Genomic DNA, 13,597 nt, shown 5'->3' on the forward strand with positions numbered 1-13,597 from the left:
TTCTACAGCTTTCTGATATGAGCAAAGGGGAATGAGAGGTGACTTGATAAAGGTGAACAAGATGGTAAGAGGAACAGATTGAGTAGACAGCCAGAGGCTTTTTCCCCCAGAAATAGTTTATATGAGAGGTCATAATTTTTAAGGAGATTGGAGGAATGAATGAGGAGAGTATCAAAGGCAAGTTGTTTTTTTAAATGCAGAGTGGTGGGTTTGAGTGCCAGCACTGGCAGCTACCTTAAAGAATGTAAGACACATGGATGACAGAAAAATGAAGAAAGGCAGGGTTAAACGTAGGTTAAACAGTCAGTGCAACATTACGGGTCAAAGCACCTGTACTTTGCTGTACTGTTCTATGTTCTATCACCTTCACCCCTGTAACTTCCACTGAACCTGCAGATTTTGGCTAAATACATATGAAATGTCTCCCCACTGAGCTATCACCTACATACAATCCTGACAACAGTATGCCATGGTTAGAAGCACCTCTCAGAACAGTGTACCTTATTGCAAGCAACCAGAGTCTGGAGATACAACTGACTGCAAATACTGCAGTATGGAGTAAAAAACCCAAACTGCTGGAGGAACTCTGTGGGCAAGGTAGTATCTGTGGTAGGAAATATAGCCCTTCATGTGGACCCAGTCTATTAAAAAAAAAACTGCCTCTACCAAGCACAGTATCCTTGATAAAGCCTATCAAATACCTCCAAAGCAAAGTGGGACTATTTCTCTTGAAAAACGCAATACGCAGAAGAGGAAGTTACAGCATTGTATGTAAAGGCATCCGTTAGTCTTGCGAGACCATGAATCTGTGCCTGGAAGGTCTTCACTCTCCAGGGCGCAGGCCTGGACAAGGTTGTATGGAAGACCAGCAGTTGCCCATGCTGCAAGTCTCCCCTCTCCAAGACACCGGAAGGGCAAGGGCAAATACAGCTTGGCACCAGTGTCGTCACAGAGCACCGTGTGATTAAGTGCCTTGCTCAAGGACCCAACATGCTGCCTTGGCTGTGGCTCGAACTAACGACCTTCAGATCGCTAGTCGAATGCCTTAACCACTTGGCCACGTGCCCACACCAGCATTGTATGTAATTTATAGTCAAATCATAGACTGCATACAATTACAATTTAAAAAACATGATGGCATTCAATCACGTCCTTTCTGGCCAATACATGAAGCTATTAAAGAAGGGTCTCAACACAAAACGCCGTCTGTGCAGCGCACTCCACAGATGCTGCCTGCCCCGAGTTCCTCCAGCTATTTGTCAGGCATATAAGTGTGTGGCGGTACTCCTACAATACTTTTTTTTATATTAAGCATGCTGAGATCAAAGAAACTAAACAGATGTTTGTTTTTCTGTGCATGCTTTTCAAAAGCAATTCAACTAACAACAGTTCAAAGTGATCACTGGGTGATGTACTTCGGGATGGAAGAAATGTACCAGCGATGACTTGACCACAAAGCTTACCTGCTGCTGTCTTTGAAACCTGGGTGGCAATGACTTCTGGTATTTAGAGTACCCCTGTGAAGTCTGCATCTGCCGCCCTGGAACCACCACTTCTACTTTCGACTCAACTCTCACCACTCCCGTCTCCTCTTTCACTTCAATGGTTTCTTTTTCAGGGGGAGGCGGGGGATCAGCTGGAGAAGATGAAAAACAAAATGCAGCTCAATTAGTATTTAACTGAATTCCCTCTGTTCATTATTTTCAGCTCGATCAGGCAAGTCTCAGACTCGCAACCAGTCTTTACTCATCTGCCCAATAGCAATGTGGAGAACCTTTACTGCTGCAGTTATGAGGTGGCCCCCTCACCACCATTAGAGAGGTGCACTGAATATCTAAGGCTGAATGAATGCATGGAATAGGGGTGTGGGCAATGGTAAAGCCTGTCAAAATATACAGATCAGAGCAGTCCGAAATAAGCAGCAAAAACACCCAAACACTAGTCCCTCCTACCCACAAAATGTCCATATCCCTCCATCTTCCTTTCATCCGTGTACCTATCCAAATGCCTCTTAAAAGCCTCCAATGTATTTGCCTCTGTTACCATACTGGGCATCCACCACTGAGTAAAAAAAAACTTACCCTTCACATCCCCCATGAATCTACCTTCTCTCACCTTCAATGCATGCCCTCTGGTATTAGACATTTCAACCCTGGGAAACATACTTCCTGTCTATTCTATTTCTGCCTCTCAATCTTAAACCTTTATCAGATCTCCCCTCAGCCTCTGGAAATACTCCAACAGATTAATATCACTGCAACAAGATGACATACATAAAAGAACTAAGCTCCTGGATAAATCCTTTTATTTTTTTAAATATAAATAAACTATAAAACACACACGAGGTTGATCTGCTCCTAATGCAGCAACCAATTCTCAGTGGGAGAAGCGGGGTAGGGGAGAACGAGCGGAGTCCACAAACCATTTGAATGCACTTCAACTGAACACCAGCAGAGTTACACTCGTGCACCCAGTTTGGGGGTGGGGGCGCAAGAATTGGAACATGGTGGATTAAGGAAAACCAGAAAGCAAGTTTACCCAGGGACTGACAAGAGATATATACCCTGTGCCATCTCAAAGCTGCTGCTGCTGGCTGTTCTCTGACGTTTGTTGGAGCCGACTGGCTCCTCATTCTCCTTTCCCTCTGATGCCTCCTCTTTCTCTTGCTCAGACTTCTGCCGCTTCTCAGAGGCCCCGAACTTCTCGTCCAGGCGCTTCAGCTTCTCAGCGCAGGCAGCCCGCCGCTCCTCCTGCATGCGGCGCTCCTCTTCCTCACGCCGCTTCCGTGCCCGCTCTACGGCAGCTGAGATCTCCGAGGAGGACTGTTTGCGTCGCTGGCGCCAGGCCTCGTCTTCATCTTCACCTACTGGTGCCTTCTGAGTAGCCAGGGCAGGACCAGGTTTGTCCTGGGGGGCTGCATCCTGTTAGTGGGAAAGAAGGGGGATGAGTTGAAGGCTCCAGTTCAAATTACAGGCATCTACACAGAAGGACAGAGGTAGATTTCAAATGCACTGCTGCAGTATTATACATATAGGGCCCACCCCCAACAGGCTTGGTATTAAAACTCCAGCTTAACATAGACGGCTAATATGGCAGAGCAGCAAACTTGTACTATAAATTAGGAACTGCAGAAACGGATCAGGATATGCTGGCACACAAAAGGCTGTTCAACCAAGGGGAGCAAACGTTCCTGGTGTGATCTGGACATCGGAACACAGGGGAGTTGCACAAAGCAGCTTGGCCATTTTCAGTCCATTGGGCAAATTAAAAATAGGGTATCTGCAATGCTGATCTTGACTACTGAGTCACACCAAATATGTCCCTGTCTCCGGGATAAATATGGAATCAAGAGAATCTACATAATATGCCTTTAGAAAAAAAAAACTATTTTGAAAGGAAAAGGTATTAATAGAGCTAGGCAACTGATGTCAGGGAAGAGTATGAGGAGAGTCACACACAGAATGCTGTAGGAACTCAGCAAGTCAGGCAGCATCTATGGAAGGAAATAACCAGTTGATGTTTCAGGCTGAGACCTTTCACCTGGACTGGAAAGGAAGGCAAAAGAAGCTAGGATTATGTATGGGGGGAGCACAGGCTGGCAGGTGATAGGTGAGGCCAAGTGAGGTGCAAGGTGGGTGGGGGAGCTGGGATGATGCAAGAAGGATAGGTGGAAACAGAAAAGGGATGGAGGAGGAGGAATCTGATAGGATTCTGGCCCCTTCCTTTCCAGTCCTGCCAAAAAGTTGACTGTTTATTCCATTCCATAGATGCTGCCTGACCTGCCGAGCTTCTCCAAAATTCTTCTGCATGTTGTTTGAGATTTCTAGCATCTGCAGAATCTCATGTTGGGGAGAAAGGTGGAGCGAAAGATTTTTAAAAGTTTCAAAATAATATTTTTTGGCCTGTTTATTATCCTGCACTTTCCAGGGGCCGTGCAGGTTCAGGTAGACTTGTGTGGAAGTCTGAATCTACAGTCCCCATCACTCTTTTCATTGGCTTCAAGTCTCTGCTATACAGCCACTGAGGCTGTAATCCCTTGACCTGTGAGGCAGCCTGATGTAAAAGCATAAAGAGACCACAACACTTCTGCATACTCTTGTATCTCCCAGGAAGTTTTCTACCTGGCTCCCATTCACAAAATTCTCAAGATGCCCTGCTTCGTAATACAGATCTTGAGCAGTTTCTTAAATCTTATCTGGACATAGGACCTGTCTGTCACAAAGTTATTTAAAAGTCACTTTTAAATTTTAAATCTGAGATACACCTTGGTAAAACTTGATCTAAGCCGGTCTCGTCTTAACCTACTGCTAGCCCTACAAACCTGGTGCATGCTGAGGGAAGAGGCCTGCCTGAAGATGCTGTACAGCCCTTGAGTAACCTGATGCTGATGGGACAAGCCCATGCCTGTTCTTCGACCCTAAAAAGACAGAGTTACTGAAATTAACATGTTCGGATATATCTTTTCAGCCCAGTAGCAGGCATTGGAACGAAATGAAAGGAAAAAAAATCATTAGTAGATATCAAAATAGGTAACATATTAAACTACCACAGCATCACTTTTCATAATCATCTCCCCCCAGTGACATTGCTGTAAATGAAACCCTTTGCACTTTTAAATACACAATGCTAGAACCAAACCGATCCACATCACACAACACTCCCAGCTCAATTAGGGCAAAGGTCATTAGATATCTGAAGATACCAAGGCCAGAAGTATCACAGAAACAAATACTGTTTATAATTATTTATTTTCATCAGCATGGGTTTCCTCCCAAATCCCAAAGGCCTGTGCTATAGGTTATGCAACACACATCAAAGTTGCTTGTGAATGCAGAAGGCCAGGCAGCATCTCTAGGAAGAAGTACAGTCGACGTTTCAGGCCGAGACCCTTCGTGCGTTCACCAGCAACTTTGATGTGTGTTGCTTGAATTTCCAGCATCTGCACAATTCCTATTGTTTGCTATGGGTTATCCCTAGTTTAGGTAAATGGGAGGGCAGAGAAGTATGTGCAGAGGTTGAGTCCTGATGGGTCTGAATAAAAGTCCTGGGTACTGTGAATGCAGGCCCTGTGAATCAGCATCTCTCCAAGCAAAGGATCGCTCTTAGAGGGCTTGTTTCCAGCTGCCTGGGGGGGGGGGGGGGGGGGGGGGGTGAGAGAGAAGGAAGGAATTGACATAATAGAAAAGATATATAGAAACATAGAAAACCTACAGCACAACACAGGCCCTTCGGCCCACAAAGTTGTGCCGAACATGTTCCTACCTTAGAAATTACTAGGCTTACCCATAGCCCTCTATTTTTCCAAGCTCAATGTACCTATCTAAATGTCTCTTAAAAGACCCGATCGTGTCCCCCCTCCACCACTGTTGCCGGCAGCCCATTCCACGCACTCACCACTCTGAGTCAAAAACTTATCCCTGACATCTCCTCTGCACTTACTCCCCAGCACCTTAAACCTGTGTCCTCTTGTGGCAACCATTTCAGCCCTGGGAAAAAGCCTCTGACTATCCACACAATCAATGCCTCTCATCATCTTATACACCTCTATCAGGTCACCTCTCATCCTGCGTCGCTCCAAGGAGAGGGGGCCAAGTTCACTCAATCTGTTTTCATAAGGCATGCTCCCCAATCCAGGCAACATCCTCGTAAATCTCTGCACCCTTTTTATGGCTTCCACATCCTTCCTGTAGTAAGGCGACCAGAACTGAGCACAGTGCTCCAAGTGGGATCTGACCAGGGTACTATATAGCTGCAACATTACCTCTCGGTTCCTACATTCAATTCCACGATTGATGAAGGCCAATACACCATACACCTTCTTAACCACAGAGTCAACCTGCGCAGCTGCTTTGGGCGTCCTATAGACGCGCACCCCAAGATCCATCTGATCCTCCACACTGCCAAGAGTCTTACCATTAATACTATATTCTGCCATCATATTTGACCTACCAATACAAACTACTTCACACTTATCTAGGTTGAACTCCATCTGCCACTTCTCAGCCCAGTTTTGCATCCTATCAATGTCCCGCTGTAACCTCTGACAGCCCTCCACACTATCCACAACACCTCCAACCTTTGTGTCATCAGCAAACTTACTAACCAATCCCTCCACTTCCTCATCCAGGTCATTTATAAAAATTACAAAGAGTAAGGGTCCCAGAACAGATCCCTGAGGCACACCACTGGTCACCAGCCTCCATGAAGAATATGACCCGTCTACAACCAATCTTTGCCTTCTGTGGGAAGCCAGTTCTGGATCCAAAAAGCAATGTCCCCTTGGATCCCATGCCTCCTTACTTTCTCAATCAGCCTTGCATGGGGTACCTTATCAAATGCCTTGTTGAAGTCCATATACACTACATCTACTGCTCTTCCTTCTTCAATGTGTTTAGTCACATCCTCAAATTCAATCAGGCTCGTAGGGCACGACCTGCCCTTGACAAAGCCATGCTGACTATTCCTAATCATATTATACCTCTCCAAATGTTCATAAATCCTGCCTCTTAGGATCTTCTCCATCAACTTACCAACCACTGAAGTCAGACTCACTGGTCTATAATTTCCTGGGCAATCTCTACTCCCTTTCTTGAATAAAGGAACCATATCCACAACCCTCCAATCGTCTGGAACCTCTCCCGTCCCCATTGATGATCATCGCCAGAGGCTCAGCAATCTCCTCCTTCGCCTCCCACAGTAGCCTGGGGTACATCTCATCTGGTCCCGGCGACTTATCCAACTTGATGCTTTCCAAAAGCTCCAGCACGTCCTCTTTCTTAATATCTACTTGCTCAAGATTTTCAGTCTGCTGCAAGTCATCACTACTATCACCAAGATTCTTTTCCAAATTGAATACCGAAGTATTCATTAAGTACCTCTGCTATTTACTCCGGTCCCATACACACTTTCCCACTGTCACACTTGATAGGTCTATTCTTTCACGTCTTATCCTCTTGCTCTTCACATACTTGTAGAATGCCTTGGGGTTTTCCTTAATCCTGCCCACCAAGGCCTTCTCATGGCCCCTTCTGGCTCTCATTTCCTTCTTTAGCTCCTTCCCGTTAGTTGTATAATCTTCTACATCTCTAACATTACCTAGCTCTCTGAACCTTTTTTTTCTTGACTAGATTTATTACAGCCTTTGTACACCACAGTTCCTGTACCCTACCATAACTTCCCTGTCTCATTGGAACGTACCGCAGAACTCAATGCAAATATCCTCTGAACATTAGCCACATTTCTTCCATACTTTTCTCTGAGAACATCTGTTCCCAATTTAAGCTTCCAGTTTCCTGCCTGATAGCCTCATAACTCCCCTTACTCCAATTAAATGCTTTTCTAACTTGTCTGTTCCTCTCTCTCCGATGCTATTGTAAAGGAGATAGAATTATGATCACTATCTCCAAAATGCTCTCCTGCTGAGAGATCTGACACCTGACCAGGTTCATTTCCCAATACTAAATCAAGTACAACCTCTCCTCTTGTAGGCTTATCTACATATTGTGTCAAGAAACCTTCCTGACCACACCTAACAAACTCCACCCCATCTAGACCCATTGCTCTCGGGGTATATAACTCTGGCTTAGGTGATCTCTGCACCAGACAACTGGGGAGGGGAATAATAAAGGAATAAAGGAACAGGCTTAGGTTCCACATGGGATAAAGTTTCAAAATTTGGATACAATCCATCAATGTTCTTGTACAAGTGACCGTACGATGAGATTCTGGGAAATAACAAGTCTATTATACTTATGGCACTGTTTGTGTCAGGCGACACATAAAAATAAACACAAGTCAAAGTTAAGTATAAGCACAAGAACATGTGCACGTGCAATGAAAGTCTTGCTTGAATAACAATCCTTGAACTTGGATCTGGTTTATATGAGCCTTGGTTGATTTGGGTTTAAATTTATACCCAAGCAGTTTATTAGTGTGCAGAGGGAATGGTAAACTCAACATCCATGGCTACTTAGCTCATTCTGTACAACTTCACCAGCAGGTACCAAATTCTTCCAGATCAGACAGTGACATGCCTCAACACACTCACAGGTAATAAACTACATTTATTGTCTTGCTCTATACCTGGTAATCCACAGCAGGACCCCAATTGGTAGGAACTCTAGGGGGTGGGCCCAGCTCTGATGAAGCAGGGGCTGCACCTTCACTCCTGGTTGCCTTGACAGACGGATGTTCCTCCGATGAGGTCTCCTTCCTGTGCTCAGAATTGCGCAACTCTTGCCTTTCAGGGCGATTGAGCTGGCCGTCCCTTTACAGAAGAAGATTTACCTATGTTACCTACAGACTTTATATTTTTGCATTAAGACAACTGTAATAACAAGTCCATATAAATCAGATCGATACAATAACAGAAAGTCCATAAAACAGAAGAAAGCAGCAAAATTGCTGGAATAAGGATATGAAGAGAAACAATTTGCAGTGGCAGCAATAAATCACAAAGAACTAAATGGCTGGAGAATATACAGAGAACTGAATTCCCTGATGATACACAAAGCAGATTGAGAACCAATATACTGCATTTGCGCAAACAAAAATAGATAGCAAATAGCAAGTAAATAACTTCTGTAAAGTTTGACTACTTAATATGACATCTAGACAACTCTTTCATAACCTTCCACGACCTCAATGAACAAAAGACTACAATCTTCCTCAAAAGTCCCAGAACTTGGCATATTGTCCAACGTGAGTACCCCAAATCCACAATTCTTATTTCAATCTCTTACCCAAGATCCACAAACAGGACCAACTTGCTACACCCATTATTTTTGCTTATTCTTGCTCCACTCAACATCTCATACCTTGACTGAATATGGTATCCTTTTGTTCAGTTCTTTCATCACTTACATCTGGGACATTCTGACAGCTTCCAATTTCCTGGCCCCTCCTGCCTATTTTTAACCATGATGCCTTGTTTCCCCTCAACAGCCTTAAAGCTTGTCATTTCCTTCTGCGCAAAACCAGACAACAAACTTCCACCAACTCTCATCCAGCAAAAAAACACTGCTTCTCTCTTACTGTGGATAACACAGCCCTCTCATTACATTTCCTGGATTTCTGCTCCGAATTCACCTCCCTTCAGACATAACAGAAATAGAGCTCTAATAGTCCTCACCTTTCACGACACCAGCCTCTGCATCCAACGCATGGTACCTTATCATTTTCACCAGATGTAATGAGATCCATCATGAACCTTTTGTTTTGCTTTTTTGCTTGAACTACATCACTTCCCCACCCCTTTCTGCCTTCTGCAGAGACCACTCCCTCCATTTTTCCTGGTTCACTCATCCCTCCTTGACCCCCACAATCTGGAGGCAAACACGTGTTCTAACACTTCCTTTCTCATCATCTTCTAGGGACACAAAAAGTGCAGCTAAGATTAATGTCCCAATGAAGGGTCTCAGCCCAAGATGTCCACTGTTTACTCTTTTCCATACATGCTGCCTGGCCTGCCGAGTTCCTCCAGCATTTTGTGTGTTATAATAAATGTACCATCCTCCACACTGGCAAGACCAAGTGCAGACTAGGCGACTGATCTGCAGAGCACAAATGCTTTGTCTGTAATAGTGTTCTCAAGTTCCTATATGAAAGCTATTTCAATTCCCATTCCCACACCAAACGTGTCCATCCTCTGCCTTCTCCACTGCCAGGGTGAAGCCAATTGCAAACCAAAGGAACAAGTTGTCTTTCATCTGGGTAGCTTATGACCGAAATGAACACTAAATTTTCCAATTTCAAGTAACCCTCATCTCAGACACATTTCTACCCCCCCCCCAAAAAACTTTAAATTTTCCCATCAGTCCTTCCTTTTTGCCCCCTTTTCCATACCTCCCATTTCCAGATCTCCATCTATTTTTGTGGCATCTCCTTTTGGTTCCGATTCACTTTCTACTGGCTCTCCCTCGCTTCCATCTGGATCTGGTTCCATCTACCTTTCAAGCTCTCCCCTAATGGTTCCCATTAGTAACTTGCATGCTTTTCAGATTCCCCAGCTTCATACCCCCTCAGCTGTCTCATCTGCCTTTGTTTGCCTCCATCCATCATCCACCTGCTCATCTCCAACATCTTCCTGGTTCACTATGCTTGGCATCTTTCAATCCTTTCTGGTTTCCCAAACACTTCGGGACCCCAATCTCACCATTAAAGGGTTCTCTGTATTAGCTACTATCCCCATTCCACTACGAACACAGGATTTCAACTAGAAGCATTGACAATTCTTCCCTGCACACACTTACAGATATTGTCTGACCCACCGAGTTGCTCCACGTTCCAGCATTTACAGTCTATGCTTGAGTCTGACAACCTTGCTTCATTTAGCCAACTACAACAATACATTGAGCAAATATTTTTGTGAAGTAGAGATATTTTATATGTGTAGCTTGTATTACATCTAGTACCCAACAAACTACAGTTCAACGGAAAATAAACCATCTTAGGGAGTTTAAAAGAACAATCTTCCCGAAATATACAATTCAGGAGACACAGGAGCAGAATTAGGCAATTCAGCCTGTCAAGTGTTCTCTGCTATTCGATCATTGCTGATTTATTATCCTCTCAATCCCATTCTCCTGTCTTCTCTCTGTAACCTTTGAAGCCCTTACTCATCAAGAATAAGATCCCAAGCATGTAGACCGAAAGATATTTCAACTACTGGAGAATCTCAAACCAGGGGATGTAATCATTTTAAACTGAAGTGCACAGGAACTATTTCTCAGAGGGTGCGTGAATCGCTGAAATTCTAACCTGCTTAGTTGTGAAGGCTAGATCATGTGGATGTGTTGTATTTCAAGTAAAAACAGATAAGTGTTTAAAAGGCGGGAAATTTGAGGGGCATGGTGGGGAAACTGGCACTGAAGAGGAGATGCAACAGATCAGTGTTAAGAAGCTATTCCTCTAGATTCAATGCTTTTTAAAAAAATGGTTGGATGACTAATGTTTTGGCACACTGACCAGTTATCAGATTTTCCCTTTTCTGCATCATCATCGTCTTCATCATCACTGAACTTTAACTTTTCAGTGTAGTCTATTTCCTCGTGTGCCCCTGTGAAAGTAAAGGTGTACAGGAATTAAGTGAAATAAGCAGAATTGTCAGTCTTAGCCCAATGCCCAGCTGCTCATCTTTCTTCCCATTTAATAAACAAGGCACTCTACAATGAGTTATATGAAGAACGAATTTCCGGTCATGCTGAAGTTCACACTATGATAATATTCAAGGAACATTTTATCTAGCCCTTGTAGCTGAAATTCCATGACATTACCTTTCCCAGAACCTCACACCAGCACTGTGCAAATTTTCTAAGTATTCCCAAGTACAATGGGTGATATTACAGCTTTGTAATTAAACACAGAACAGTACAGACCTTTCAGCCCACAATGCTGTGACAACCTTTTAAGCTACCCCAAGATCAAACTAACCCTTTCCCACATAGTTCTTCAGTCTTTCATCTACATAATTATCCAAGGGTCTCTACCAACATACCCGGCAGTTAATACAGTTTTATGCACTTAATACAGTTTTAAAAAAATGACAACCCCATTTACTTTCCTCCAGTTACTTTAAAATTATGCCCTCTTGTAATAGGCATTTCCACCCTGGGGAAAAAGGCACTGGTGGTCCACTTTATCAAATCAGCTCGTCGTCCTTCACTGCAAAGAGAAAAGCCCTAGTTTGCTCAACCTTTCCTCATAAGAGATGCTACCTAATCCAGATATCACCTGAGACATCTCCACGTCCTCTAAATCCTCCACGACTAGAACTGAACACTATACCCCAAGAGTGGTCTAACCAGTTTTATAGAGCTGCAACATTACCTCGCAGCTCTTGAATTCAATCCCGCCTCCCCCCAAGTAATGAATGCCAACACACCATATGCCTTCACAATCACCCTACCAACCTGCGCAGCAACTTTAAGGAATCTAAGTGGATCCAAGATCCCTCTATTCTTCCACACCAAGACTCCTGCCAATAACCTTGTAATCTGCTTTGAAATTCGATCTTTCAAAGCATATTGGTTCATACTTCACTGGATTGAGCTCCTTTTGCCACTTCTCAGCCCAGCTCTATATCCTATCAACGTCTTGTTACAACCTACAACAGCCTTCTACACTATCCACAATGCCAATAACCTTCATGAAATTCAGTATGTCCAGTAGCACTGTTAAAGAAGTTACTTTGCTCTTAAGCTATTATCAGCTTCTGATGGGCTTACCTTTTAGCACAGCTCACTGTGTGCTGATACATGTGAAAGTGAGCCACTAATTTAGTTTCTCAAGTCAAATGTGAAAGTGTGGCAACCACTAAAATCATATACTCTCAAATCAATATAACTTCAATTTTCATTTTTAAATGCAATGATGGGAATCAGGGTGGAGAAAGAACCAGCGGCTAAAGAAAATGCAAGTTCGACCACACAGCTAAAATTCTTAGGCTGAGGTCAAGAGGGAAGTAAAAGAGCATTAAAATACCCAGTAGAATCAGTTTGAAAATGGCATATCTTTTTAATTAAATTTATTTGAAGGACTTTAGTAGATTATGGTTGACATCAATTCTCAATAACAAGCTGGGTAAATGTGTGTCACAGCCAGGACTATGATTTTAATATACGACTAGCAGGGGAGACCAAGATATCCTGCAGAAGGTAGTAACTGAACTTCCTTTCAGTTGTTCAGAGCTTTACCTGCCCATCCATCATCAGTCTCATTTTCAAGCTCATCAAACTCTTTCAAGTCGTCCTGTTTGAGGATGGAGGGTCGTTTCATTGCTTCGGACATCCGTGTTGGATGCTGAGGCAATCGAGGAGCAGGAACACGAGGAAACCTGTGCAGAAGAGCAGATGGAGCATTTTATAGGCAAGACCACCATGAGATAAACATGATGCTTTCAGGATTCAGCTTGTACCTTTGTTTTCTCCCTTTATTTTGCTTGCTCAGAAATACCAAACATTTATCACAAATTACCAATTTTCTCAACTAAGTATCTATCAATCAAGATTCACATCTGGGGATAAAAGTGAGGTTAATGTCAGGCTATTCTGTTGCAAGTATATCAAAAACCAAGACCTTTATAAACTCACTTGCATTTATTAAAAGAATGAAAAATTATCTCATCAAAATACAACATCTGAGCAGACTTGACAGGATCGATATTAGATTCCCCTTGGCTGAGAATCTTCCATTAGGCATGTAAGAAGTTCCCCTTCAAGGCTGAGATGAAGAACACCTCATTCTCCAAAACTTGTAAATTTTTTGAAATTTTCTAGTTTGGAGTAACTGTAGATGGCAGCCACTGGGAACATTCATGGTTAAGGCAGATGGACTTTTAAACTATAGGGGAAATCAGTTATTGGATTTCTCAGGAAGATGCAAGGCATCAGAAAGGACCTTACTGAATAGACCAGTAGGGTTAAGATCATATGATCTGCTCTCATTTCTTGTTCTCACACTTACATGCAAACTAGTCAGTTGAAGATGAACTTCTGCCCCAACCTGTCAGCTGCACTATAAATGACCTAGGGTACAGATGCAAGAAACTGAACCTAGGATTGAAATGGCTCAACCACGACATGTGGTCACGGGTTGCCTA

General features: G+C 43.4%; 1 protein-coding gene across 3 annotated transcripts in view; it reads right to left on the minus strand.

Annotated features, from left to right (window-relative positions):
* The window catches only part of LOC140198198 (protein PRRC2A-like), a 141,108-nt gene that overhangs the window by 78,521 nt on the left and 48,990 nt on the right, over window positions 1-13,597 (minus strand). For 2 of the 3 annotated variants that reach the window (XM_072259226.1, XM_072259225.1), the window contains exons 9-14: window positions 12,693-12,832; window positions 10,966-11,056; window positions 8,083-8,266; window positions 4,322-4,417; window positions 2,564-2,921; window positions 1,464-1,636 (exon numbers count right to left, since the gene is read on the minus strand). In XM_072259226.1, coding sequence (XP_072115327.1) covers window positions 1,464-1,636; window positions 2,564-2,921; window positions 4,322-4,417; window positions 8,083-8,266; window positions 10,966-11,056; window positions 12,693-12,832 — 1,042 coding nt within the window. The remainder of the gene's footprint in view (window positions 1-1,463; window positions 1,637-2,563; window positions 2,922-4,321; window positions 4,418-8,082; window positions 8,267-10,965; window positions 11,057-12,692; window positions 12,833-13,597) is intronic. The other variant, XM_072259227.1, reaches the window with a different exon arrangement.

The sequence above is a fragment of the Mobula birostris genome, chromosome 5 (assembly GCF_030028105.1).
Source record: "Mobula birostris isolate sMobBir1 chromosome 5, sMobBir1.hap1, whole genome shotgun sequence".
Lineage (NCBI taxonomy): Eukaryota > Metazoa > Chordata > Chondrichthyes > Myliobatiformes > Myliobatidae > Mobula > Mobula birostris.